Source organism: Chroicocephalus ridibundus, chromosome 2 (genome assembly GCF_963924245.1).
Source record: "Chroicocephalus ridibundus chromosome 2, bChrRid1.1, whole genome shotgun sequence".
Taxonomy (NCBI): Eukaryota; Metazoa; Chordata; class Aves; order Charadriiformes; family Laridae; genus Chroicocephalus; species Chroicocephalus ridibundus.
The window spans coordinates 79,564,400-79,591,823 of record NC_086285.1 but is presented as its reverse complement, the minus strand read 5'-3'; the positions used below and the strand labels follow the sequence as shown (position 1 = coordinate 79,591,823).

Below are 27,424 nucleotides of genomic sequence, written 5' to 3'. Positions count from 1 at the left end.
TATTCTACCTTGAATGCTGGGTAAGGGGATGTTTTGATTCATAATAGGAAGTGACTGTTTCTCTAAGGGCAGACATGTTGTAGTCTTTATTGCAGAAAACTGAGTCCTTGTATTTGGAAGGTCTTCATCCTAAAATTGGTCTGTAGAGCCATTCTTACAATAACAGTATTTCAAGATGTGACATGTCAGTCTTTTCTGCAGGTGTTTTGGCTTTCCATGCCTCCCCCTGCAACCTTCCACTTCTCAGCGCTGCAGTAGTGCCTTTCCTCCTTTGCTGGAGAACTTGGATGCCATAACTCTTTTCTCCGTCCTGGTGGCAGCTGCTCCCCTTTCCCCAGGCGTCCTAGGGAAGAGCTGAACTGCTGAATGCATGAAGCAAGGATCTGCCATCCAGAGGGAGTGAAGAAGTTGTGCTTCGACAGGGACCCTGTGCTTCAGGGGGATGGAAGAGGAGAAGACAGCGGTGCTGTGCTTAGTGTGGGGTGGCACTTACCTCCCCCTGGGAAACTGGGTAATGAGAGAAAGGGAAGAGTCTGGTAGACCCAAGAGACCCCACTGACTCCTGGTTTAACAAACCTGCAGTGAGTATCATAATCCTTTTTTTTCCCCCTGAGAACAGTAAGGTGAAGGTTACCATGGTTTCACCTGCCCTTGCTCCCTACCCATCTAGAAAATCCACAGCTGCTGTGGCTTGCAGTTACCATCGCTGAGCTGACGTTGTTACACTGTGACAGAGCAAGCCTTAATACAGAATTTCACCTGGGGAGGAATTAGCTCCTTGGTCACTATATGTTTTTAGGTTTTCAGATAGTAATTCTAGGTGGACAGCCAAGGGAGGAAGCCTTTCCTGGTTGTTTTCAGTTAAATCATTCAGGAATTACAATTGAAGCTATCACATTGCTTGAGCATTGTTTGTATCCTGCTTTGTCTTTCCTCAGAGGCGGTCTTTCACCTATTTCTATCGTTATTATCTTCCTGGATGTGTATTTTCATGAACGCTTTATTTTTTTTGCCAGATAGGGAACATTTTTGTGATTATACTTCCAGCAACTTCTGGCCACTTTCTTTCACGTTACCTGATTTCTGCTCAGCAAATCTTCTCCCACCTGTTGTTGTTTTTCCAGAATAGATGCAATTTTGTGCTTTATATCGTGCCTTTGGAAACACGTACCTCTAGGTAATCTTTGAAGATTGACAGGTCCTAAACTTCTGTGAGTTTGCTCAGCTTTGGGATTAAGGCACCAGTTACACCACCCTAAGTCATTCAGTCAAGCCATGTCTATTATGCACGTATTCACATGACTCAATCCTATTACAAAAGGTTGAGTTAAGGATTTGCAGTCCCTGGTTTCTCACAAGCTTACCTTTTGTAGGCAATCTTCTTCAGTAGTTTCTGTGCTTGTAAAGCTGCTGAGTTGCTCTCCAGATCTTCTTCGTGCCTCTCGGTGACGTTTCACACTTCTAGAGCCGCTTGCCCTGCCCCACCTCGCTGGTGGGAGATCTTTGTACTCTCCCATTGCTCTCTACTTTGTAGCTTAAAAATACTGGAAGAACTGAAATTACCTCCTCCAAGTTCATGCCAGGTTCTCTTTCAAAGCAATTCAGAGAACTTTGTTTGCTCAATCTTTTAACACGAAATAAGTCTGTTTCCAGTTCCAGGTAACACACTGGATTTACGCAGCACTGGCAAGAGGCTGGTGTTTGTGTCTTGGGTGCAATTACACAACATCTGCCCTTGTTATCAGGCCCTGATAAATTATCTTTGGCATGCACTGCAGAGAAGCTGCTGTTCTGCAATGGAAATTTAGAAGATCTCTTGTAGGTAGCTCAATTCTCCTGAAACGAGTACAAAATAGCTTGCTGAAAACAAGGAAACTTCCACTTTCATCCATTTCTCCCCCTTGCGTTGCTATCAAACACTTGGGAGTTGCTTGCGCTCCTCCAAGCCTGTCTCCATCCTCTAATGGTGCCACCCATTGCTGCCAGCCAGGGAGAGGAGAGGACAGCACCTACAGATGGGCCCCGTCGCTTTGAAGGAACAAAGGGAAATCAGAGGCACTCTGTCAGCTTTTGCTTTGCTGCGTATTAAGCTCGCTTTGGTATAAACGCTGGAGAAATAGGAACATAAAGAGCTTTGAAATAGGATTTAAAAAGGAACTGGTGCCTTATCTTCCATTTGAGAGAAAAAAATGGTGTGAAGGACAGAGGGTAAGTCAGACAAAAAAAGAAAGAAAGCAAAATTAGAGAGAACAGCAAAAAAAGAGAATACTACTCAAAAGCAACAGGAAAGAGGCAGGCATAGATTGCCAATTAACATTTCACATCAAAGGAAAATTCTGATCAAAACCTTTTCCTTCTTCTAAGAAGCATCGTGTGTTTCCAGTATCTACTGCAGTGAAGCGAGCATGCTTTACACAAAAGGCGGCCCAAGAGAATAAGGCCAATAGCCACAAAGCTTGTGGAAACCGTTTTACACAGCTTAGGACTAGAACAGGACAAAACCCCACAGGAGCCCGCAGCATCGGCATCACTGCCCTGGTTCACCAGTTGATTTCCACCCTGTGCCAGCTGCAGGAGATCTGAGGCACAGACCAGTGTCTCTCACCCACGCACATCTCTAGATGCATTTATACCCTGTAGAATCATAGAATAGTTTGGGTTGGAAGGGACCTTTAAAGGTCATCTAGTCCAACCCCCCTGCAACGAGCAGGGACATCTTCCACTAGATCAGGTTGCTCAGAGCACCATCCAACCTGACCTTGAATGTTTCCAGGGATGGAGCGTCCACCACCTCTCTGGGCAACATGTTCCAGTGTTTCACCACTGTCATCATGAAAAATTTCTTCCTTATGTCTACTCTAAATCTTCCCTCTTTTAGTTTAAAGCCATTACCCCTTGTCCTATCACAACAGGCCCTATTGAAAAGTCTGTCCACATCTTTCTTATAAGCCCCCTTTAAGTACTGAAAGGCCACAATAAGGTCTTCCCAGAGCCTTCTCTTCTCCAGGCTGAACAACCCCAGCTCCCTCAGCCTGTCCTCATAGGAGAGGTGCTCCATTCCTCTGATCATCTTTGTCTCCCTCGTCTGGACCCACTCCAACAGGTCCATGTCTTCCCTCTACTGAGGACTCCAGAGCTGGACGCAGTATTCCAGGTGGGGTCTCACCAGAGTGGAGTAGAGGGGTAGAATCACCTCCCTCGACCTGCTGGCCACTTTGCTTTTAATACAGCCCAGGATGCGGTTGGCTTTCTGGACTGTAAGCACACATTGCCAGCTCAAGTCCAGCTTTTCATCCACCAGTACCCCCAATCCTTCTCTGCAGAACTGCTCTCAATCCCTTCATCCCCAGCCTGTATTGATACCAGGGGCTGCCCTGACTGAAGTGCAGGACCTTGCACTTGGCCTGTTTGAACCTCATAAGGTTTGCATGGGCCCACTTCTTGAGCTTGTACAGGTCCCTCTGGATGGCATCCTGTCCTGTAGAGCCTCAAACTGCCCAGGAAGAACAGCACTATCCCCCAAATCCCCACAAATGCTCCAGCACATTCATTCCCTGATGACCTGAGCCCATCTAAACCTGAAACGAGCAAGCACCTCGCGGGGCTACAAGTGCTAGATGAAAGTTATGTTGCAGGAACTACCTGCTGTGCCTTTGGTGGGTCATCACACAGGTACGTACACCTTCTTGAGGTGTTTGTAACCAGTGTTCGTGTATATGGCTTATGCCTGTGTCTCACAGCCCTCTGTGCGTTTAGGCAGTGATGGTAACTATACGGGCAACCCTTCTCTGTCCTGAGGCTGGTGAGGGGACAGTGAAGAAGAAGGGCAGAGGGAAGACTTTAGGCTCTGTAAGGAAGACCTGTGGCTCCTGCGGAAACTATTGCTGTGCTGCAGCTACACAAGGTTTGCTGTCAGGCAGGGAAACCGCTTGCTTGCTTTCATACTGGCAGTGGACACGTGCATCAAAAAAGAAAACATTTTTAAATTATAGAGACAGAAGAAGGCTGGACATGAACACACAAGTCCATATCAAAACAAGAGCAGGTGTAAAGATTAAAAAAACCAAAACAAACAGTAATTGCTTTGCTGTTTGGTTGTGTACAGAACAATTCATGGCTGTGATTAATTCATTAAAATGTCATTAAAACTCCAAGTGAGCTCAGGCTTAGCCAGGTAAGAGCATGAGCATTTCAACTGGCATTTTAAATGGCACATTTGAAAACAGTAGTCAGTTACCTTTCCAGATTTTCTAAAATATTACCAAAAAAAAAAAAAAAAGAAAAGGCCTTGACAGGTCAGAGCATCCTGGCTACCACCCATGCTCCAGCCTTCAAGGAGGGGAGGAAGGAGAAATGATCATTTGAATTCGCATAGTTTTAATTTTCATTTTTTCCTAGCTGTCTATTGGGCAAACGATTCACTTGACTCCACCAGAGCCCAAGTCACAGGGATAAGTAACAGTCCTCATTTCCCACTATATTTCCTGTCTGAGATGGTGATATTTATAGCAACTTTCTCAGTTCCTCGCCTAGGTGACTCGTTACTGCTGAGACACTGACAGAGCAGCAGCAGAAGGCAACTACTCCAGCCGAGATTTTTGTAACAAATTACCTGTGGACAGTCATCGGCCGACAACAGAGTGAGTCAGAGGAAATTATTGTTTATAGTTTACAGGACGCCATGTGACACTGAGCATGTTTGAAAGCAAAGTCCCTGCCTTGAATAGCTGAGATTTAAATTAGCTGAGGCAGCAGAGGAGGAGGGAGGGCAAGCAAAAGCAGGTCTTGCCAATTCATGGCACAGTGCCTGGTAATAGGTCACCAAGCAGGAAAGGAAACCCTGGCTCCATCATCAACATCAGGCCCGCGCTCAGGTGTCAGTGACTTATTTCCTGGAGATGTCTCAAAACGTGACCAAAGTCTTTGTAGAAGAGAACTTATCTCCTGCTATGATGCAGACAGGACACCGTATTTTGTTTTCGTGACTAATGGTTGAGAAGTCCAAATAAGCAAGCCCAAAAATGTCAAGTATTTCAGCAAAAGACTCGCAGATTGTACACGTGGCAGGTACCACGCACAGATGGTACAGACAGATGGACTCTGGCATCCCCAAACACTGAGTTGAGGTGATGAAGGGAAGAAGTATCCTTGGAGCCTTCATTCATCAAGTTGGAGCCTCTCAGGTAGGAGAAAGGATGTGAAAGCGAGTAAACAAAAAATGGCACAAAACAGTGACCTAGTCCAAAAAGCTGCCATCAGAAGGGCGTGTGTGCGCGTGTGTGTATGTAGGGGTAGGGAGGGAGAGGAAGAATTGTAATTAGGTCAGAGGGACCAAAAGACAAATAACAGGACAAGCTTATCTGATACCTGGGCTGTCAGTACACAAATGCCAAAACACAGGGTGATGAACAATTAAGAGTTTTTACCCAGCTAATTATGACGACAGAGGATTTGTGGAATAAAATCACTAATTAAAATATTGTTAATAAAAAACTAAGGAAAAAATTGAAGGGGGAAGCACTGGAGCTATGCCACAACAGCTACAACAAAAGCTCCCTCCTGCTCGAGAATAAAAGGAACAATGCTTTGATAAGAATTAAGTATCTGTTGGAAAAGCAGCACAGTAGGAAACAAACAGTCCTCCAGGTTCTTGCAATGGTTTACGTAAGTTATGGGAACGGCTTTAAATCAACCATGATTACTAGGATGAATCTGGTTAAGACCAAAAACACGTATGGAAGCCAATCATGAAACAAGCTTGTCATTCTGGAGGAAGGAAAGAGTAAACAGCAAAATGAAGATGTACCTGCATATTTCAACAAATTCAGAACTATTAGAAAGCTTCCTGTCAAGATAATCCTCAGAAATAACATGAAAAAAAAATCCAAATATATTCTTATTAGGAAGAAGGCTAAATAAACACAAAAAGTAGATCAAAATGCCTGACCAGAGAACATTCTTTGCTTCAGCTGACAAAACGAGCAAACTATGATCAGACACCCCTGACAGACAGGAGCATGAACAAAAGCCGATTCCAGAGTCTCTGCCTCAGCTACATGTGTTCTGCTCCACTAATTAAAACAAAAGCATGTTGGAAGACCAGCAGATAATTTGAAAAACAAAACCAATCAAACAAAAACCTTAAAGGAGATTTGTACGTTTTTCTTGTGCTGAGAATGACATAACAAAGCCAACAGGTAAACTGGGGAAGAAACAAGACTCTGGAATTTGAGGTCAGTCAGGCAACATGGGAAAAAAAAAATATAACAAGGTAATTTACTGAGCTTTTCTAACCCTATGAGTATATGCATTGAGATGTATACCACAAGTGACAGGAAATCCAAAGTTTAATGTCAACGTGAAGAAACCATCTGTGAAGAACACAACAAGCACATATACAACTGATTTAATTGAAAAGCTATTTTACCCACAGGAAGGAAAATGACATTTTTTCATATTGCAGTCAGAGTAAGCAGTAACACCAGCAGTTAGGAAAAAAAACAACTGTAAACTAGCTAGCCAAAGATGAGTCATACATCAGACCTTATAAAAAATGTACAACTAATTTATCCAGTATTTACAGAAGTTTTGATTATATAAAGCAAATATAACCTTTCATAAATTCTTTAGCTTTTTTTTCAGATTAACACTGCAAACTAAAAAGTGTTTTTGTGGCTTCCCCAACTCCACCCCCCTTTGGCTATCATCCATTTTGGGATAACTTAGCTAGGAAGCTCTGTGATATATATTAATCTATTCCCATTTTACAAAGACAGCAAACCAAAAAGTTGTCCTTGTAGCTGCAATTCTAAGCAGCCATGTTTATTTGAAATATATTTCTAAATACAACTTTAAACATCAAACATTAATGCTTCTGTAACAAATGTGATCCCACAACTGAGCAAGCAGCAAGATGTAAATTTAAAAACATACAGTATACTTTTCTTCTACATTAAAGATAAGAGATTACACAGTTAAGCTTATGGACAAATCATCCTACCACAAAGAGAAAAAAAAAGTTCCTGAGAATTTTAAGATTGCAGTGAGGACTCTCATTTTAAAAGAGAGACAAGTACTTCGGATAGTAGCTTCAAACCTCTGAGTGAGAGCCCTGCCAGTACGTGGCTCACTTCTGAAGTGTTCACAAGAGGCAACTGCAAAAAAAACAATCCTGTTGCAATGAGGATTAAGTTTACTAACCATAGCTGCCTGCACCTACGCTGGAATTCCTGCCTGGCCCCACAAAGGTCCACAAAAAGATTTGTAATCCACTGATTCACATTTACACGTTCCAACAAAAGACAAAAGTAAAAACTATGTGTAACTGAATGATTTTGGAAAGACTGTTTCATCATGTTAGTAAACAAAAGCTCAGCACCTTGCAGATCAAAGATATTTTAACTACGTATTTTGTTTAACTGTTAAACACAAACCAAAGTCTAAAAATAAAAATAAAAATCAAGCAGTAAATACTTGAATATAACATTGAAGAAATACTCAAAAGAACATAGCTGATGTTGTACTATAACATTTTACTTCATTTAAGTACAGCAAATTTCACCCGTCCTACGATTTATAAAGTACACAAAATATGTACATAAAGGAAAACAAAACCCCATCAGAAGATGATCATACATGTGTATATGTACATATAACATACACACACAAAATGTGCAAATTTCTTTTAATGCAGGTTAAACAAAGCATATGCAGGATAGAGTTGTACAATGCTAATGGAACACGGAGTATTCTAGGTATCCTAATGATGTTTCGTATCTACAGCCAGTGCAAACTTACAAGGCACAAACTCAATGCTGACACTGTAGTGTTCTAAGTTACATTCAGGCACATCTCAGTTTGTAGCTCTTCAGAAAAAGGCCAATGGAAGTGCTACCTCTGTACTAAAGTGCCAGCCTTCTCTCAAAGTTTAAGCACTAAATTGATGTGACCTATATGCAATAGTTATCAGTAGGGTTCTGAGTTAATTTATCACTGGAAAATTTGTGGCTAAGACATCTGTTACACGTGTGAAAGTATGCTATTTCCCAAAATACCTCCCACACATTCTCCAAAGACTACCTATACGTTGCCAGCCTGAGATGTGGAATCTTACAGGGTATTACTAATGCTTTTTTCTAATTTTAGTCGACCTCCTGCAGAAAGTAAATCCAGATTTAAGAAATAAACCAACAAAAACAAAACACCAAAACAAACCAAGAACAGCCAGCAAAGTGCCTTCCAAGATACTTGCATTCAACAAACTTTTGCTAAATTGCATAGTGGCAGTGTGTATCAGCTAGTAAAGAGTTAGAAAGAAAAGCTTGCTGTTTAAGGCAAAATTTTAACACAGCAAAGCACAAAAAGCCAAATACCAGTTCCATCAGTATTTAAACAAAGTACTGGCCCATGTAGTCTTATCCTCACAGTGTTTTATTTCTTACTTTAATAGCGAACCCACACTTGCAGTATGCTTGATTAGCAAGTTTTGTTGCATTTTTCTAAATAAAACCAGAGCAATTAATATGTAGGCTGACTGACTGATACTGAAAACACCCGAAAAATATGTTCTCTTCCACCCCTCAAAAAGGGGTTTTTGAGCCTACTGGGAGTTTAAAACTCACTTGTACCCAGGTCTAATGTAATACCTAAAATTGAACTAATAATTTAAGGTTTTCTAGTATTTAATAGACGTTACCGCATCACTTGGCTGTCTCACCCTAAAATTGTATTTTCATATTATTTTTCAATAGAAGATATTTAATAGATATCTGAGGAAAACAATACAATACAAAACCTTAAGGGTCTTTGTGAAGGTATCTTCTATTCCTTCTGCAAAGAAATGAGTGATTTTATTGGCATTTATTTGAAGTGCCATCAGTAAAGACACAAGAACACTTAAGAAAGCAAAAAAAGTTCTAATGCTCCACATGTATCTTTGGTTTAGCCTTCCTGACCAAAGTCTTCTGTAAACTTCTTTAATTTCTCCAGGTCCTGTTCATTAACTGTTGGTTTTGTGCTAGCTAGCGACCTGAGCATATCGTCCTGTCAGAAAATACAAAAACAAGCATTTTCAGAAACAAGTATAGTACCGCTGCTAACAATCCTGTTGCCAAGACAAATATTCATTAAAAAGCTCATTAAAACAAGATGACCATAGGAGCTCCTATTTACATAAAACTTGAAGTAAGACTAAACTACGTATGCACAGAGGCAGCATTTTAACCCGGTGAACACAGACAACTCTGAGTTTTCTAATAACGAAACCACAACCTCAGGTTTAGGTTTAAGCCACTCATCCATTCAAGTTTTATTCATCTCTTTTCACTGAAAATAACTGAACTTTTTTTTTTTTTGTCAGTTACTATTTTCAACCCATCTCTAACTACAGCAGTTTAAAGTGGAAAATAATCTGATGTTCCCATGTACTCTTCATAGTCCAACAGTACAGAACAGTAGTTTCTGATTCATCTCTACCAAAGTTTTACTGTTCATGACCAGTAATTTCTGTCTCTTCGATTCAGTCAATTTCCTAGTTAAATATTTAGATACTAGAAAATGGAGTTCAGAAAAATCACTGGTCTGTGAAGTTGAAAGTAGTAGTTAAAACACCCTATGAATAAAAAAGGGTCTAGAAAACGAATCAAGTCCTTGCCAAAAGCAACTTAAAAAAGCAGATGCCTAACACCTCATATTACTAGAAAATTATGGGTAAAAGCAAAGGTTAATATCATGACTTTCTAGACTTGGGATTTGTCTCATCAGACTAGAGATACCCCGCTTAGAAAGAATTACAGCCTGATCTTTTTAAGGACAAGAACTGATTTTGGACACCGAAACAACTGCCTATGCAACTATAGTGCATCAGAGCCCAGGAACCATTAGGAGTACACACGGAATTGTTATGTTTAATTCCATGAAAGACTGAAAGAATCCAGAAGTTTTAGGACAGGCCTGCACCTGCATACATCCTTTTGTGCTTCCTCAGTATGCAAAATACATGCACAGAAAATTCTTTTCTGAAATATAGTGATGGTTATATTTATAAAGCAGTCCCTACTGTTTCAGAGGCTTGTGATCCCCATGAAATACACCGATTTCTTTCATTCATTACAGGACTGTTTGCACACAAGAAATGATAACAAATCTGTGCTGCTGTCAAGTCTTTCCCTCAAATGTTGTACTTAAATTCAGAATCTTCTTTTGTTGCTCTTGCGGAAAAATACAGAATAAGTGTCCAGCAATTATTTTTTTTAAGCAGTGAACTAAAATTCAAATTTGTCTTAAAATGACGTATTTTATTCCCTGGACTAAAGCAAGTTTTTTTAACATGCACAAAAAAAGACTGATGAAAGAGCTGTATCACCCATGATGAAATTTAACCAAAACTACCATTACACCCACAATCTTTTTACGTTCTAGTGTTTATGCTTGTTTTTCTCTCATGGGAAATATTTACCTACAGCACATCAATTCCCAATTGACACTGAATATAATTTTCCATTTCCTAGTATCAATATTAATCAATAGTGATGGGAAGGAAGCATATCATAGGGAGGGATCCCAAGGGTTTTAAATGAATAAAAGACGAGTGAAAGAACAGTGGCAGAGCCAGGTGCTGTCTACGGATGAAAGACAGCAGCTGCATGCTTATCAGGGATAGAGCTGGCTTTTTCACAAGCATGTCGTACTGTAGTGCTGTATGTTGCGAATTTAAATGCTATCTGGTACGTCCAGCACTTCTGAAAACAACTTATGCCATCGCCTTGCACAACCATTTGAAAAAGAGTCTTTACCGTAGGCTTTTCAGAGTTCTGCAAAGCAAGAAAGAAACTCTACAAAAGGATACCTACCATGGAAACTTTAGGCTCCAGTAATTTATCACCTGGAACCTCCATCCATGTCATTTCTATGGCTTCAGGATCACCTGGAGAGCAAGGGGTGAACAAATCTACCATCGTATTTGGATTAGACACTGATGGTCCTTTTACCTAAAAATAAGAAATATGCAGTTTATAGGAGTTATAATTTTAAAGACAAAACCCAGAACCTGCACAGCATCTTTAGAGCAAAAACATTCCTTGATTTTATGCATTGGGAAAACATGTCCTGTGAAAGAGAAGTTGTATAAATGTACTGGCATCCCTCACTTTGAAAACATGCACCTGTAGCCGGATACTTAAATTCACATCAGGTCAATGTGACTTGACCTGTCAATGTGACTACGAAGCACTTAGGAGGTGCTTCCTCCTAAGGCTGAGGATTTCTGTGGAAAACTAACATGCCAGGAAATCTAGTTGGAGAAGACGACCCTTCCTAGTCCCTCATCAGTTTGTGAGTTCATTCATCACTGGTTAACAGCTTACTAAAAAGTTCTCAGTAATTATCCTTGAGTGCCCCTCAAGTCAGGAAGCCCGAGATGGCTTTTCAACCTTTGACATAGTGAACTACAAAGTTCTGAGCTCCTTTTCAGACACCACCTCAGCAGCACTCGATAGAGAACGGGGCCATCTAGTGGCAGAACAGAAACTGTCCTTTTTTTTTCCCCAGCCACATGGACAGACCCAAAACAAAGCTGCACCAGGTATCTGTTCCCTTTCTGCAACACGTTATCTGGGACCCACAGTTTTATTTTCCTTCATTGCTACGTGAAGCGTCACACATCCACAGGAACTCAAAACATATGCAAAGACTGAAAGACAACACACTGGCTGTTTTTAACAGCAGAGAACTGGATTTGCTATTTCAAATTGCATTTAAAGCACGATGCTGGAGAGCACAGATTGTAATATTCAAAATGCACTCTGACAAACCTGTATTATCACACAGAGCAAGGAATGGTTTGCAATGAACTAGTAATAATTGAGGAAAGCCCTGTTTAACTGGGGCAAGTCATCTGTTGTGATGCACGCAATTAACAAAACTAAAACTTTGTTTATAAAAATAGGAAATTACATCCAGTTAAAGTACTAACAACATAAGTGGAATCAAATTGGTTTATGTCAGAGCCCTCAAATACTGTCGTTGTGGGTTTTTTTCCTTCCTTTTTTTAGGGGAAAAGGAGGTAAGAATTCCTTATGGGTTGCTCCGCAAACTCTGACAACCAAGGATATTTCACTGCTCCACGGTAGTCTGAGACATGCCTCAGATTCTTCCAAATTTGAACAAAAGGCTAAAAGGTACAGCCCTTTAGCCAGAAATGTCATTGTCACTTAAAGTCAACAATGGATAAATACTTCAGGCATCACTGCTTAAGGGAAGGAAGCATCTAGAAAATCCTTGATATATCAAAACAGCTGCTTATTTTTAAAGACAGTTTACATCAGTGTTACTAATGAGTTGCCCTCAGAAGAAATTTATCATATCAGTGCTTCAAAATCCTTGTTTTGTTTTTAAACTGGGAAAAGCTCCTCAAAAACCCTTTAAAATGTTGTTTGGTTTTTCCCCCTGCCATGACCAAGGTTTCCTCAGTGCAGACTCTGGAAACTTACATAATCCTCTCATATTCTGGACCACGTTGGATTTAAGTGTTCCTCTCTCTTTGAATCTTAAGCTGAATGTGTTCCTTGGAATAAACTACATGGAAAAGAAGAGCCTGTCTTCGATTCAAAATAAACTGTGGCTGTTCAGTTTCGGGCCCTTAATCCTTCTATGTCAGGCTGAGTTACTAGTAAAAAAATTGTAATTCTAACTGAGATGACAAAGAAACTGCGGCCAGCACAAGTTACATGGTACGTATCTCTTGGCAGTTTAGGATCTAACATTTTTCCTACCTTATCTAATCCCACACCACCTCTTTTAAGGAGCAACAAATGAAAGCTTCCCTTTACAGCAGCAAAAACTCTGCAGAATATCTTGACCCACCTTCACTCAAGATCCACAAATTCAAAGTTTGCAGTAAAAATGTAAGCAAAAAATACTTTTAGTCTGGGTCTACTCTAAAAAAATAACACAAAAAATGTAATTTTATTTAACCAATACACATGTTATATGTATTTGGAACTCTGTTTATAACTATTGATAACATTATCATACTTTTTTTTTCTCCATTGAAGAGCTTAATAACTTACAGAGAACAATTAATTTGATTGAACAAGACTCATATATGCAAATTCTCTGGGGGAAAAAATTTAATGATTTAAATGATTAAATCCAGATTTAATGGATTTAGATTGGTGCTAAAGAAGTCTAGTTGGTTCTTTGTCAGATAAAGTTTCTGAGATCCAAACGTTCAGAAGAAGTTTTTCTTAAATCAGTACATGGTATGTAGAGGTAACCGCAAGATAAGCCAAACAATATAATTTAAATAGTCTCTTTCGAGTGCACCTAAATAAGTGTAAAACTAGTTTTCACATTACAGCAACATCCACAGGATGCTACATGCTGCCCAAACAATGAAGCACAGAGCTTGCTCAGTTATCTTGCATCTTTACTACTTTCGCAAGTAACATTGATTCAGTGTTTTTACCAGAACAAGAACCTTAATTTTTCAGTTCAAAAAATATGCCAAATAAGCAGAATGTGCACAATTATAATCCATCTGTTCCCATGTGGATGAGGGGGACACATTTATTTAAACATGCTAGAAAAAACGTGAAGAACCACATAACTTGATACAGAAAAAGAGCACCTCTGTAACATTCCCATTTAAGTCAAACTTCAAACTGAAAGCTTTTAACACTACCTAGAGACATGAAGAGTCATCAGAGTTTGGATTATACAGCATGAATACCCAGAAACCAGCTCCACCAGACTGATGGTAAGACTGCGGGAAGAGGAAAAAAAAGAAAAAAAAAAAAAAGAGGAGGAATACTCAGGTTCTCCCCTGGTTGATAAAAAGGACATTCATAAGCATCCAGTATTACCCAAAACCAAATTCAGTTTACTTGCAAGGAATTTTCAAATTAAGATAGTTCTCAGAGATTAAATAACTTTAAAATTTTTTGATTCCTACTTACTTTTTTAAAGTGAGTAGCTGATTGCACTTTTCTAACAGGCTGCATCAGTGCATCACGTACAATGATGCTTATATCTGCACCAGAATAGCCATCCGTTTTCTTTCCAAGCTCTCGATAATCTGATTCCTTTAGGAGATTTGGAATGGAGTCAAGGTGAAGTCTGAACATTGTAGCCCTGGCATGGTCTTCAGGTAAAGGAATATAAATACGCTTCTCAAATCTGGTTTAAAAAAGAAAAAACAAAGTGTTCCACAGATGCTAGCTCATGCAGGTGCACAGTAGAAAGAAGCTTATGCAAATAAATATATAGTTTGTTCCTAACAATATTAGAAAGAAGCAGTTTCAGTATTATAAACCTTTGAAAAAAAAAATCTAAGGCAAATATTCAACAACCTGTTCTCATAAATAATACTATAGCTAGCATAACATCCAGAATATAATAACTACTTTTTTCATGACAAAGATCTTTCCTCCAGACTGAAGTTTTTCCAGATTCTCTCCAGCAGAGTTCGTGTTTTCAAAGAAAAAATTGAGGGGAAAAACTCTTGAAGTGCTGAAGTATATTTCAACAATTTCCACACCCAAAGAAAGAACTGTTTGATAACAAGCTGACACAACCACTTTCTACGGTTTCCAACTAAATTAAAGAAAATTGCATAGTTAGAAGCAAATGTGAAGTCATATTCTCAATACAGTTGTCAGTAGAAAATGCTGATAACTGCAGTTCTTCCTTTGAAGCAGCATCTGTTCTCACAGTGGGGATTACTTTCCACCAACAAAATAAGAGCGACTCCAAATTCTGTAGAACACAATTATTTTGATATACATGACAAAGTGTGCCAAATCCATGAAAAATGAATTTGATTACTGCCATTGTTGTACAAGTTCCTTTAAGTCTTTTGGAAAAGAGTTAGACAGCTCCTCTCACACTGCAGAGAATGAGAGAATGGTTTGGGGCTGGGAGGGACCTTTAAAGATCATCTAGTCCAACCCCCCTGCCATGGGCAGGGACACCTCCCACTAGACCAGGCTGCTCAAAGCCCCATCCAGCCTGGCCTTGAACACTTCCAGGGATGGGGTATCCACAACTTCTCTGGGCAACCTCTTCCAGTGTCTCACCACCCTCATTATAGAAAATTTCTTCCTTACGTCCAATTTAAATCTACCCTCTTTTGCCCCTTGTCCTGTCACTACAGACCTTGGTTAAAAAAACCCAAACATTTCTCCGTCTTTCTTGTCTCACACGAAACTATAGTCATACAGGTTGGAAGTGACCTCTGGAGGTCACCTAGTCCAACCCCCAATCAAGGTACGGCCAGCTTGAATGAAGTATATAAACAAAAGTCAGTGACAGTCACAAAAAAGATCCAGCTAATCAGATACAGGTACGGAAGCCCTTTAGCTACAAAACAGCAGTTAAAGCATGCACTGAAAGATCACAAATTACGGCTGACCAGTAGAAAAACACAGTGTTTCTGTGTAACATAAGGCTACGTTTCCAGGAAATAACTCAAGCTATTCAACAGTTTGTTAACAGCTGAAAAGGAAAGCTCTATCTGCTCTTGCCCTTCTGAGGTGCATATTTTGTAACTTGTCCCCCAAGCCCAGCAGAAAACCAACCAACAAGGAAACAGAATAGTCTTCTCCATGCTCAAGCTCAACCAGCTAACAAAGAGATCAAATACACTACAATATAAGAGGGAACAACCTACCTCTTTAAAGGGACAAGGGGCTATTAGTTTGGCTCAGTCCATCTCATGGAATTGAGTTGTAGAACATTAGCCATGTCTGCAAAGGTGAGCTGGATTACCACCTCAAGTAGTCTCAGACTGAACCCTCACAACAGTTGCAAATTTCATACTATAAAAAAAAAAAATGCCATCATACCTTCTCCTGATAGCAGAATCCAAAACCCAGGGTATGTTTGTTGCTCCTAAGACCAAGATTCCTTCATTGTCAACACCAACCCCTATATCAAGGCAGAAATCATTTCACCATTTAGATGATAAACAGAGACTGTTTTAAAGCGTTGTCAAAATTTAACAGGGTGGAACTGTAGATCTTTTTAGTGTTCTCATGCAAGCTATGCTTAAAATACCTATCTTAATTCCTTTGACTTATTCTGAAAATCAAGTAAACTTACCTTGCATCTGGACGAGAAATTCTGTTTTTATCCGTCTAGCAGACTCACTTTCATTTTCGCTTCTTGACCCGCAGAGGGAATCTATCTCATCAATGAAGATAATAGAAGGTTTGTTTTCTCTGGCAAGCTGGAACAAGCTTTTCACTAATCTTAAAAAAAGAAACAGCCTCAGTTATCTTAATGATTACACCAGTAAAAACACATAATTTAAGATTATATAAACTTCCTTTAGAGAAAGCTAAAAAAAAAGTATTAACATAAATCTATTCCAGCTTCAAGACTCTGCATTATACTGAGTGAGACAGCACACCATAAAGGGACGTAAAACATTTTAGAGTACTCCAGGCATGGTTTTGCAAGAAAAAGCCACCACTCTAGACAGATTCAAAAGAACATGGCTTTCTCTTATTTAATATTTTTAACCTAATCAGATTAACTCTAGAGATGTTGTAAGAAATGACATGTATGTTTACTTTACTAAACGGCTTTTATACAACAAGAAATGTTGGTTTGCAAAAAAACCCAACCAACCAACGACACCTAGCCATATTTTATTAACATATTTTACTAAATTAAAAAGGAAAATAAATAGGAATGTGCTGGGAAATTCTTCACATTACCAGCACTAAATCTCAGGCAACAGTCTCAAAAGAGGTCAAACAGAAAAAATGCCAAGCTGGACTCCAGTTCTGTATTCCTTTTGCAACAGATGAAAAGCAGCTTAAGGTTTCCAGCTTTTGGGGAAAAAAAGCCCAGTTCTCAAACTTTATCTAATGGCCTTTCTTCCTCATCCTATCGACTGTAAATAGTGTCGCTCAGTTGTCCCACACTTCAAACTATTAAAGCATGGTTTTGACAAGTATTCTCATCATCATGTGAAAGTCCTTTCTGTACAAACCCAGAGCTTTCTCCTAATTCAGGAAATCCTCACTGGAAGCCTAGATGGACAAATTCCTGCACTTCCTGCAGCTGATCTGTCAGTTCAGGCTTCCTGGTCGTCTTCACATACCATATAGTAACAAATGAGGGATTAGTATGGACATCCATGAAATTTTCTTTCATGGTTGTTCCTCTCCTTCAACCTATTTTTGCAAGTTTCTTTTGTGTTCCAGATTTTGTTTGAAAACAGTATAAAGAAAAAAACACCTCCATATGGACACAGAAATGCCATAAGTTAACAGCACAGCTGCTGGGACAAATGAGCGGAGAGATGCCAAGAGGCAGAGTATCCTAACACTTCGGACTAATGTAGTGTGCAATCACAGCTGAGTTCAGAAGGGGAATAAGCTCCCTGGTGCTCCCAAAACCTTTCTGAGCTAGTTTTAAAAACTACCTTGATCACAGAAGAGAGGTCCGGCTACAGCAGCACAAACCACAGGATGTGATGGTATCTTTACACGGAACCGCAGCATGAAGCATAGAAACACCTGAAGTTTGTTTTTAAAAAGACATGACCCTTCCCTCAAATTCAATTTCTTTACAGCAACTTATCTAGCTCTGTATTAATTTCTTCTTGCCAATGTTTTCCTGGACCACGGCAACTCCAACTTACTTTTCACTTTCTCCTAACCATTTTGAGACAAGGTCAGAGGAAGATACTGAGAAGAAGGTAGAGTTGTTTGCTTCTGTCGCCACAGCTTTTGCTAAGTAAGACTTTCCTGTTCCTGGTGGTCCAAACAGAAGAATCCCTCTCCAGGGTGTTCTTTTTCCTGCAAAAGAGAAACCAGCAGTCTTCAATATACTCTAGAAAGACTGAACTTATTTTTCTGATGAAGCCTCTCAAATTTATTCAGAGGTTTTCCACATCTCCCCATGAAACTTCTGTCCGTGGATCACAATCTCTCTGCTAACAGCTCAGCTTGAGTCTGACACATCAGCATTCCACTCTTCTCAGGCCTCAGCGCCAGTCCTGACTGACAATAACAAATAAACACTGTAATACTGACCTGTAAACAGGTGTGGAAATTTAATGGGCAAGATCACAGCTTCTTTAAGTGCTTCTTTGGCACCTTCAAGGCCAGCGACATCACTCCATTTTACATTTGGTCGCTCCATAACAATTGCTCCTATAAGAAAATATTGTATAAATTAGTGATGCACATATTTTTTCACAGATTCAGTAATTTCTGTTTTGGGAAAAAAAAATAAATTAATAAATCTATGCCCATGTCCAAACTGAATAAAATAAGGCATTTTAAAATAGATATAAACACTGAATACTGTTAGTCAAACAGATGCTATTTCTACAGAAATCTGTCACATTGGTTACCACAATAAACCATCAATAACCAGTATACTCGAGAGTTAGTAGAAGTCCTGCAATGGTCAAAGCTCGTCCACAACTGACCAGCATATGTGTGTTTAGTAGTCACAGAGCAGTGGTAATAGGTACCCAGGCACCATCTCTTCACTAAACCACCACTGTACGTACGGCCTGAAAAATCTGAATGTAGCTGCACTAGCCCAGGATTTACAAGATTCTCCAGCAGATGAAGTAACTTGTTGGCCACCTCCATGTGTGCAGCAAACAACTGGACCATGTAATGGTAAAGAGCTTTGAGAGCTAGGGCTGAAGCCATCAGAAAGGTTATATGAAGCCTGCTTCGCTGCAGAAGTATCTTCTGTCTCCAGAAGTTTATCACCAAGTCTCACCTTGCTCAATCAACAAGTTCAGCTTGATTTTAGCCAACTGAGCTGTAATTTAGCCTTCTCTTCAGACTGGGTAGTCTGACATGCTAAAAATTATTTTGTCTAGACTACTTTTAGATTGGACAACTTGGATCTGAGCTAGTAATGGAATATTAGATCTCGTAATCCTAGCCAAGGCAAATCCAAAAGTTACGGGAAATTTTCTCAGATGAACAAATGCCAACCAATCCAATGCTTATTTAAGAACTCAGACACACTGAAAGTTTCAGTTGCTCTATTTCTCTACAAGGGGCTTTCTATAATTTCACAATTGGCTTTCACCAGCTGTTTTCTTGACACTTTCACCTTATGCCTTCAGAGTTCTGTGAAGTAATTGAAGGCTTTTTTTCTTCTACAGGGTTGAAAACTCACTGCTACTAACTGGCTAATGAATAAAGCAAATAACACTTGCTTACTTTTTAAGTACCTCCTTTGCGACTTTTTCTTGTGCTGCTTTCCTTTTCCATCAGATTGAAAACAAACAATTTCTGTTAACAACCGTAATTGTTAACAATTTGGAATTTAGAGTCCAAAAGCAACATCATATTGAAGATGTTAAAAATGTTATAGAGAAAGTTGATTGCAACCTGTCTTAGCTTGCAATCTATATATTGGAATTAATCCAACCACACACTTCCAATGCATTAAATTATTTTGCTAGGTTGAGTACATCTCAATTTTTCTTAAAGTAAACAGGACTATGGGCTCCATCACTAAAATAATTAGCAGAACAGGTAACAGTTCAGATAGGTACAGGAGATTATTTCAAAGTTGAAATATCAGAGTTATCTGCAGCAGACATACCATGGTAACTGAAATTACTGCACTGTAAATTAGAGCACTGTAAGAGATTACCTGACACAAATGGAACTGGAATCACAGGCTTCCTAATTTTGTAGGTGTAAATTAATAGCCGGAAGATTAAGCAATAGAGTGCAAAAGGCCTTTAAAATTCTAAACAGGAGTAAATGACAATAGACCCACAACTACTATCTGGTCTGAGTGTTACTGGTCACTTCTCCCACAATAAGCCAAGTTGCTATTGTAATTAAAATTTTGATAAATCCCCATAGATTTGGGAGAGTTCCATAAAGGCCAAGTCAGCTAGGATTAACAAGGCAGCAAAATTAAATACAGGAAATTTCTATGGATGTTGCTGGAAGCAAAATGAAAATCAGTAATTTGAAGGCTGCCCAGAGCTTGTATTATCTGAGTAACAGACTCCTGTGTTAAGTTTAAAGGTACCAAGGATCTCACACCTCCGACTTTCAAGCAGTCAAATGTATAAGCAAGAACATTGTAATTTTATAGAAAATATCAATGAAGTGGTAGGTGCAAGAAACTGTTTCTTGAAGTAAGAACCAAAGGTCAGATTCATGTAGAAAGAAATGAAGTAATTATAGTGAGAGACAGGATAAGAGTCCATCATTTTTCTGTCATTCTAAAATACAGGAAACTGTTTCACAGAACTATGCATAGGATTAAATAAATGTGTAGACAAGTAGAAAAAGCCCAGCATGGTTTCCAAACATGATACAATAGCTCCTTAAATTACACAGGCAGAAATCTGGTAAATGCATTTGATCTTTGTTACACTGAAAAATAGGGGGAGAACACTGAAGTTTCTTCACATCTATAAGTAGCTTCTGTCAGGGAAGTTCTAAACAATTCTTCACCATTAAAGGTAATAAGTATCAAACAAAGCCTCCTTTTTACTGTGTACAAAACTGCTGGTGGCTGCTATACGTTGCGTCACTGACTGTATTCAGCATTTGAGTTCAAAACCCTAAACTATTATGTTACTCAACTGGGACAGCATCATCACTGCACATATGAAAATGCTGCCTGTTACTGTAAACAGGCAAGAATACGTGTTCTCTACTCCTAAACTTGAGCACAAGCTTTTCTGTGAAAACAATCCTGCTCCCACTAAGTGTTTGCATGACATCTGTTACCTTAGCCTCTAGGCAATACTCTTACGCTCTTAAGAGTAAAAATACTGATTCAGTTTAGCCGATAGCTACCGGGGATCTTGCAACTTCTCCCTTTGGAAAACATCATCCTGATAAATGGTACAATTTTAACATGAAGCACAGGGTACAGGAGATAAATTTCAACATAGTCACTGTATAATTTCATGGCACACAAACCCATACTTCCATAAAAACTATGCTTTTGTATGTGAATAGTGAAGAATAGTAATTGAGCCACTTACAGACAGTAAGTTAATCCATGACATTTAGGTGGCAAAAAGATAGGAATTTGCTTGACTAAAGTCACCCTTATTTAAAGACAAGAATGCTTCAAAATTACCTTGAAGTTGATTGTGTAGCTTCTTTTTTTCAGGATCCTCTGACTCCCCTTCCCCATCACTGTTATTCCTGATTTGGAAATGAGAAAAAATGCTGAAATACAATAAAAGAGACTGCTGCCTTAGAATAAAAATCAGAATGCAAAAAGCAGAAAAATCACCAGTCTGAGGAATGAAAGAAACTTTGAGATGCTTTCCGATCTCTGCAAGTTTACATCATTGTACTCCCGCTTTTCTACACCACATTCTTTCTAATTCACCTCCTGACCATTTCAACTTCCTCTTATGGATCTAAGCCCTCTTAACACACTTCTACATGCTATAAGCCAGCCTCTAGGAAACAAAAGCCCTTATATCGAGTAACATAGAAGTGCTAAAATGGTTTACTTGTAGACATTGGCACTTATTCCCTATCTGGAATTGCAACAGGACTTGGTCAATTCCATCTAGTACTATGAAACTCTACACCCTTGTCTTGTCAGTGCAAAAGCAAACTGGAAGTTAAAAAAGGAAAAAAAGAAACTAGATAGTGAACAACTGGAGTGGAGGTCATGAAAATACACGTAGCCTCCGTGGTATTACCAATGCCTTCTGTTATACAAGAGCAGAACACAGCACAGGTCAAAAAATAAAACTGATGAGATGAGTAGACAATGAAAGAGACTGAAAATCAGGTGAAGTTTCAAGAGACAACTGAGCAACTCTAGCTGTTCAGGGCTGCTAAAATAGGCAATCCCACCAGAAGGTATCACCTCGAATCCATCCTCTCTCCTATCCCTATAAAGACAGTAGCAAATGCAAAAAGAGGCTCTGCTTGTTCAGGTGGCTCTGCTTGTTTAGCTCTCCAATAAGCAAAATGAAAACCAAATCTAATAAAAGGAAAGCAGTGGAGAGACTAGGCAGCAGCAAGGCATTAGAGTGATTCAGTCCATCTTACGGAACATCACTCTCTGTAGAGCTTTGCAACCTCTTATCAAGTGTGCGACAGATAAAACTCGGGCCACAGCAATCACCAGTCTGAATTTATTTTCTAGTTAGTAAGTATTTACATGTAGAAAAAAATTTAAGGGTCATCGGGCTCATTGCCATTAAATCTGATAAGCACGTGTTAATCTGAAACAGCTTTCGTTCTTCAGTGGACTTCCTATGCGAATGTTTGCACATTTAGTAAGCAAGAACAGAAATGCCTGTGATGCTAATTCATATTATTTTTCTTTTATTAGCCTACTTGATTTCAGCATTAGTAGTCATCTGAAGCATTTAAAAGACACTAGTTAAAATGATCTTTGAAGAGTTGAACTTCAGAACAAGCTGAGTTCAGGAAGTATTTTGCTTTACCTTCTCAAAAAACATACCCTTTTCCATCAGCAGGACCAGACTCTTTAACTGGTTTTGGTGCAGTTTTCTCCCTCTTTTTCAGATATTCTTTCAGCTTTTCTGCTCTGTCCAAGTATTCTGTACATTTCATTCTAATGCTCTGCTTTGCTTTATCACTCTGTGCTTCATCTAAGAGTTGAAGAGAAACAATGCTTTGTTAACAGCAAAACACGTGCCATCAATCTGAAAACAAGACTAAATCCCTGTCTTCTTTATATCTTATCAATATACCTGTCTCAAGGCTCACTACATAACCAAACATATCACCTACCAGAAATCAAATACACAACTGAACAGTACTTTGGCTTAAAATTTGACTGTAAAAGATTAAGGACAAGGGCACTGGAAGTTTTTCTGTCAGCCTTTCAAGCTGCTATACGTTGTCTTAATAAATCCTTTTCTAAAATAGCTCATCAAGAAGATGCTTGTGCTGAGCAATTTTTATTTAGAAACATACTTTATTTATTTCCATAGCCTGCTAATTTTAAAAGATGTTCCCATCAAAGAAAAAAAAATTACATTAAACATCTGAAAGAGCTATGTGTAGTTTAACAGCCACACTGTTCTCGTAGTCAATAGTACAGTATTTCAAATCAGCAATCAAAATTTAAGATGTTAGCTTTATGCATTAAGTTTCCAAAAGTACATCAGTACTGTTAAAAGCACAGAAAGTGATATTCTGGTAAAGTCCGCAAGATATAAATGGGTAGGAAGTGATAAACACAAATTATCCTAAGTGACCATTAAGAAAATAGTGTTTTTTTTCAAATCATGGAAATCCGTAAGTGTGCTGATGTCAGGTGAGCAACCCTAACCCACTTCAGTTAGGGCTGTATCTACATTAAGAAAGCCCACTCCTTGCATACAAGCACTGGACATGACCCAAAAGGTACACAGAAGTGTAAAAAGAAAGGCATAAAATAATAATTAGGAGAATATGGAAACTGAAGAAAAATTACAACATACAAATCCATCTCACACATTTTGTTGGCCAAGATGAACAGCAAGACATTAAGGAGTGAAAAATGGCAGCAGAGAGGTTGTAGAATGGCAAGCAGCATGAGTTAAGGAGCAAAAAACGCTCCACAGATACAACAAAGACCTCTTGTGTAACACGTGGTTTTCAGCACAACAGAAATACAGGGATCCCTGTACTTATTGTCACATTTCCTCACGCGCAGTGGTCAGCCTGAAACACTGCTACCGAAGTCCAGAGGAAAGACAGCAAACCCCTGCCTCCCTGTCTTAAAAAAACCTAAAACAAAACACAAGTAAAAAGTAATCTGATTTCTTAGGAGAATGGAGCAAGCACACAACACAGAAAAGGCCAAAGCTGCAAAATATATGACCTCAGTCAAACTACAATTAGCAAGTATCACCTAATGATGAAAGTAAAAATTTAAATACTGATGTCATCGTTAAGAGATTACTCTGTGCCATTTGACTACTAAACTCTACTTAATCATCCAATACATTACACTTACATTTAACAACATGGAGAAAATACTGCACAGCGTGTTGGTACAAGCGGAAGGCTTCCTCATAGTTTCCTGCTTTATCTTCTTGTGCTGCCTTGCTAGCGAGGTCTATTGCTTTCTGTAACACAAGCAAATAATTAAGTGCTGTGTGACAGCATTTTGCATGATCAAAGAGACATTTTAAGCTGTTGCTCTGGCTGTTTTTGATGGCCAGTTTTTCTGCTCTTTGACATTTACCCTAAAAAGTTGAAGGCAATTGATTGCAAGTCTTAGGCGGTGCTTTGTACATGGAATCACGGAATCTTCAGAGTTGGAAGGGACCTCTAGAGATCATCTAGTCCAACTCCCCTGCTAGAGCAGGATTGCCTAAAGCACATCCCTCAGGGCTGCATCCAGGCGGGTCTTGAAAATCTCCAGAGAAGGGGACTCCACAACCTCCCTGGGCAGCCTGTTCCAGTGCTCTGCCACCCTCACTGTAAAGAAGTTTTTCCGTGTATTTGAACGGAACTTCCTATGTTCTAGCTTGTGCCCATTGCCCCTTGTCCTGTCGCTGGGAACCATTGAAAAGAGCCTGGCTCCGTCCTCCTTAAACCCACCCTTTAGATACTTGTAAACATTAATCAGGTCCCCCCTCAACCTTCTCTTCTCCAGGCTAAAGAGTCCCAGCTCTTTCAGCCTTTCCTCATAAGGGAGGTGCTCCAGTCCCATAATCATCTTGGTTGCCCTACGCTGGACTCGCTCCAGTAGTTCCCTGTCCCTCTTGAACTGGGGAGCCCAAATGACAGAGTATTTCTATCCTTTTAAAAAGGGTGATTAACAAACTGCTGAAACTTACTAGCACAGAAAAAAGCGTAAAGTGGCAAGCATAAGTTTCCATGTACTAAACTGAAACTACTACTGGTTTGTCTATGCAGTTTTCCTTACCAGTTTCTTGCATTCATCATGCAAAGATTTGCAAATCCATTCTAAGTTTTTTCATCAGAGACCCAGACACTCTGAACTATGACTGATGACATCACTAAGCCCTGTCAATAGCAGAGTCAATACAGGAAGTCCATGATTACAACGCACTGCAACTAACACTATCACTCTTCCAACCCTAAACTGGGAGACTATTTGTCCGGCTTCCTTAGTTCTTGATATCCAAGTGAGAAACACTAATTACTGCTCCAGGAGGAGGGGAGAAAAACCCACACCAGACGAAAACATATCCGAATCACGAGCACCAAGTTCTAGAAGTTACGGACGGATTTTTGTTTGCTGATCTCGTTTCAAATAAAACCAACTGTGATCTAAGCCATCATATAGCATACACTGGCCTGTGGATTTGTTGATGTCACCGTTATTCCTTTGCTCTCAAGTGCTTATTACCTTTTATTACACTTTGCTCCTTGGAATGCCTATACCACTTCAGGACAATTAAAACTGTCAGTTTGAACGACAAGTTCATGTAAGTTTAAAGACAGCAGTTGGTTAGCCAGAGTTAACTAACACAAACTATAGCCCCACACGTGCTTTTCCACATTCGGTCAATTCTTTTTCCTACACATTGTTAGCACACTCAGGATGATTATTGTAATGTCAGGGAGCAAGGGAGAGCTTCAACTGCAGCAAGGAGTTTTCATTAGACATTCCAGTATGGATACTCTTGCCACTATCCAGACGCTCTGATGTGTTTCAGGCAAAACAAAGCTAGTTAACAGTAGCCATGAAAGAAGAAACAGCATACCGCTTTGTGTTGCTGTCTTGGAAGCAAAGACCATCTCATCAGATCTACCCGAAATCAAAGAGTAATTTATTTAAAAACAATGACCCAATAAAGCAGATTCTACAGCTCTGTGGTGGCAAGTGTTGGAACACTGTAAGCATCTGTTTCTTTGAAACAGAACTCAGCCTTTCCTTTTTGGAGAAGCTATGAGCTGATAAGCAGTTTACCACATGCAAATATGCAGTCCCCTCCTTGCTGCTCACCTTGTGCTAGCTCTGTTAGGCTCCTCTAGGCACCATTCGAATCCAGCAAAAGAGCAAAAACTAACCCAGAAAAGAAGTTAGTTTCTTCTTAAAATTCTTACGTGCTTTTAGCGACTTAAATTCCATAGAACAGTCCAATGATTCCTGGATCCAGTACAACAAAGACAGTCATACATGTGACACTAAATCAAAACAAGAAATGGCAAAGACCACCTGCTAAAACTGAATTGTGAGAAAACCAGACATTTTGCAACCCTGCTCCTCTGAAATAGAAAAAAGTCTACATCATGTATGGACTGGTTTTAGTATACTCTATTTTTGTAAATACCCATAAGACTATTACTTTGGTATTAGATTCTCTGATCTAGTACTTCATTACTTCAACAGGCATCCTAGTCTGTTCCTGTGATGAAGAGGACTGCTATCAAACAGGAAATAATTTTTTATAAAGTTGTGTGAACCAGGGCATAGACAACCAACTCTAACTATCCATAAGGCACAAACTGTATTTATGAGGCTACAGTTGGATAGTTTGACGAACAGCACCCTCAGAAAGAACATCAGCTTAAACAGGTTTCATTCTTGTTCTCCTTATTCTAGATCCTAAGATATCTCCCCTGGCCTTGCCAGTGTACACGTTACATGGCTGTGATGAGCTTACAGAAATGATCATGGTTCAAAACAGCTGAAGAGAAAACGAGTATTTTTAACACAGATCACGTCTGGATCTGTTTTGCCAATTAGCTGCAGAAGCGATTACACAGCCCCAACTGAGGGTTAACACAAACAGGAAAACAGAGCAGGCAAAGACTTCCTACAGCCACTACTCTTAGAAGAAACCTAACCCAAACGACGTGTCCGGACCACGCGAGGCAACGCAGGTTCCCCGGCGGACATCAGGCCCCGCCGCTCCCGCGTCCCTCAGCGTTCCTGCGACCGCCGGCCAGCCGGCTCCCCGTCCCCTCCCCGGGGACCCGGTGCCCACCGCCAGGTGAGGCCGACGAGGGGGCGGATTCACCTGCGGCCTCCGTGACTGCCGAGCCCGGAACCGAGGCCCCTCGCCACCCGGCCCGCGCCTGCCCACAGGGGCAGCCCGCGGCCCTCCCGCCGCTGTCCCGGCCCTGCCAAGCAGGAAGCCATTGCGCTTCCTCCGACCCCGCCCGCAGACCCGGCTCACGACACCCCACGGCCGGCGGGGGCACCCCCAGCTCCGTCCCCTCCTACCCGCGGCCCCCCGACCGCCGCCGCCTGCCGGCTCCGCCCCGCCCCGAGAAGGACCGGCGTCGCTCTACCTCCAGGCTGCTGCTGGTGCCCGCCATAGCGGAGCGCAGGAGGGTGGGGAAGGAGACGGGAGAAGAGAGCGCGGGCCCGCGGCTGCCGGTGGCGGAGCTCCGCGCTCCCCCCGCCGCTGCCGCCGCCACCCACAGAACCGAAACCGCGACCTCCGCCAGGCGCTTCCGCACACCCACCGACCCGCTTCCGCTTCCGGGAATCTGACGTC

The 27,424-nt window shown here is 40.3% G+C and overlaps 1 protein-coding gene across 4 annotated transcripts; it reads right to left on the bottom strand.

Moving 5' to 3' along the window:
• Window positions 1–6,384: 6,384 nt before the first annotated feature.
• On the bottom strand, window positions 6,385–27,405 carry VPS4B (vacuolar protein sorting 4 homolog B). Of its 4 annotated transcripts, none has more exons than XM_063326043.1 (12): window positions 27,216–27,405; window positions 25,924–26,067; window positions 23,959–24,070; window positions 22,453–22,603; window positions 21,100–21,167; window positions 18,045–18,164; window positions 17,651–17,807; window positions 16,099–16,247; window positions 15,843–15,924; window positions 13,956–14,175; window positions 10,851–10,988; window positions 6,385–9,042 (listed from the first exon to the last, which is right to left on the bottom strand). In XM_063326043.1, exons 4-12 carry the CDS (start codon window positions 22,563–22,565, stop codon window positions 8,941–8,943), a joined length of 1,149 nt encoding a protein of 382 aa, XP_063182113.1. In that variant the 5' UTR covers window positions 22,566–22,603; window positions 23,959–24,070; window positions 25,924–26,067; window positions 27,216–27,405; the 3' UTR covers window positions 6,385–8,940. The 4 variants fall into 4 exon arrangements, with proteins under 4 accessions (XP_063182113.1, XP_063182114.1, XP_063182110.1 ...); XM_063326044.1 differs by having other exon boundaries at window positions 25,924–25,983; XM_063326040.1 differs by lacking the exon at window positions 25,924–26,067 and having other exon boundaries at window positions 6,390–9,042.
• Window positions 27,406–27,424: the final 19 nt, after the last annotated feature.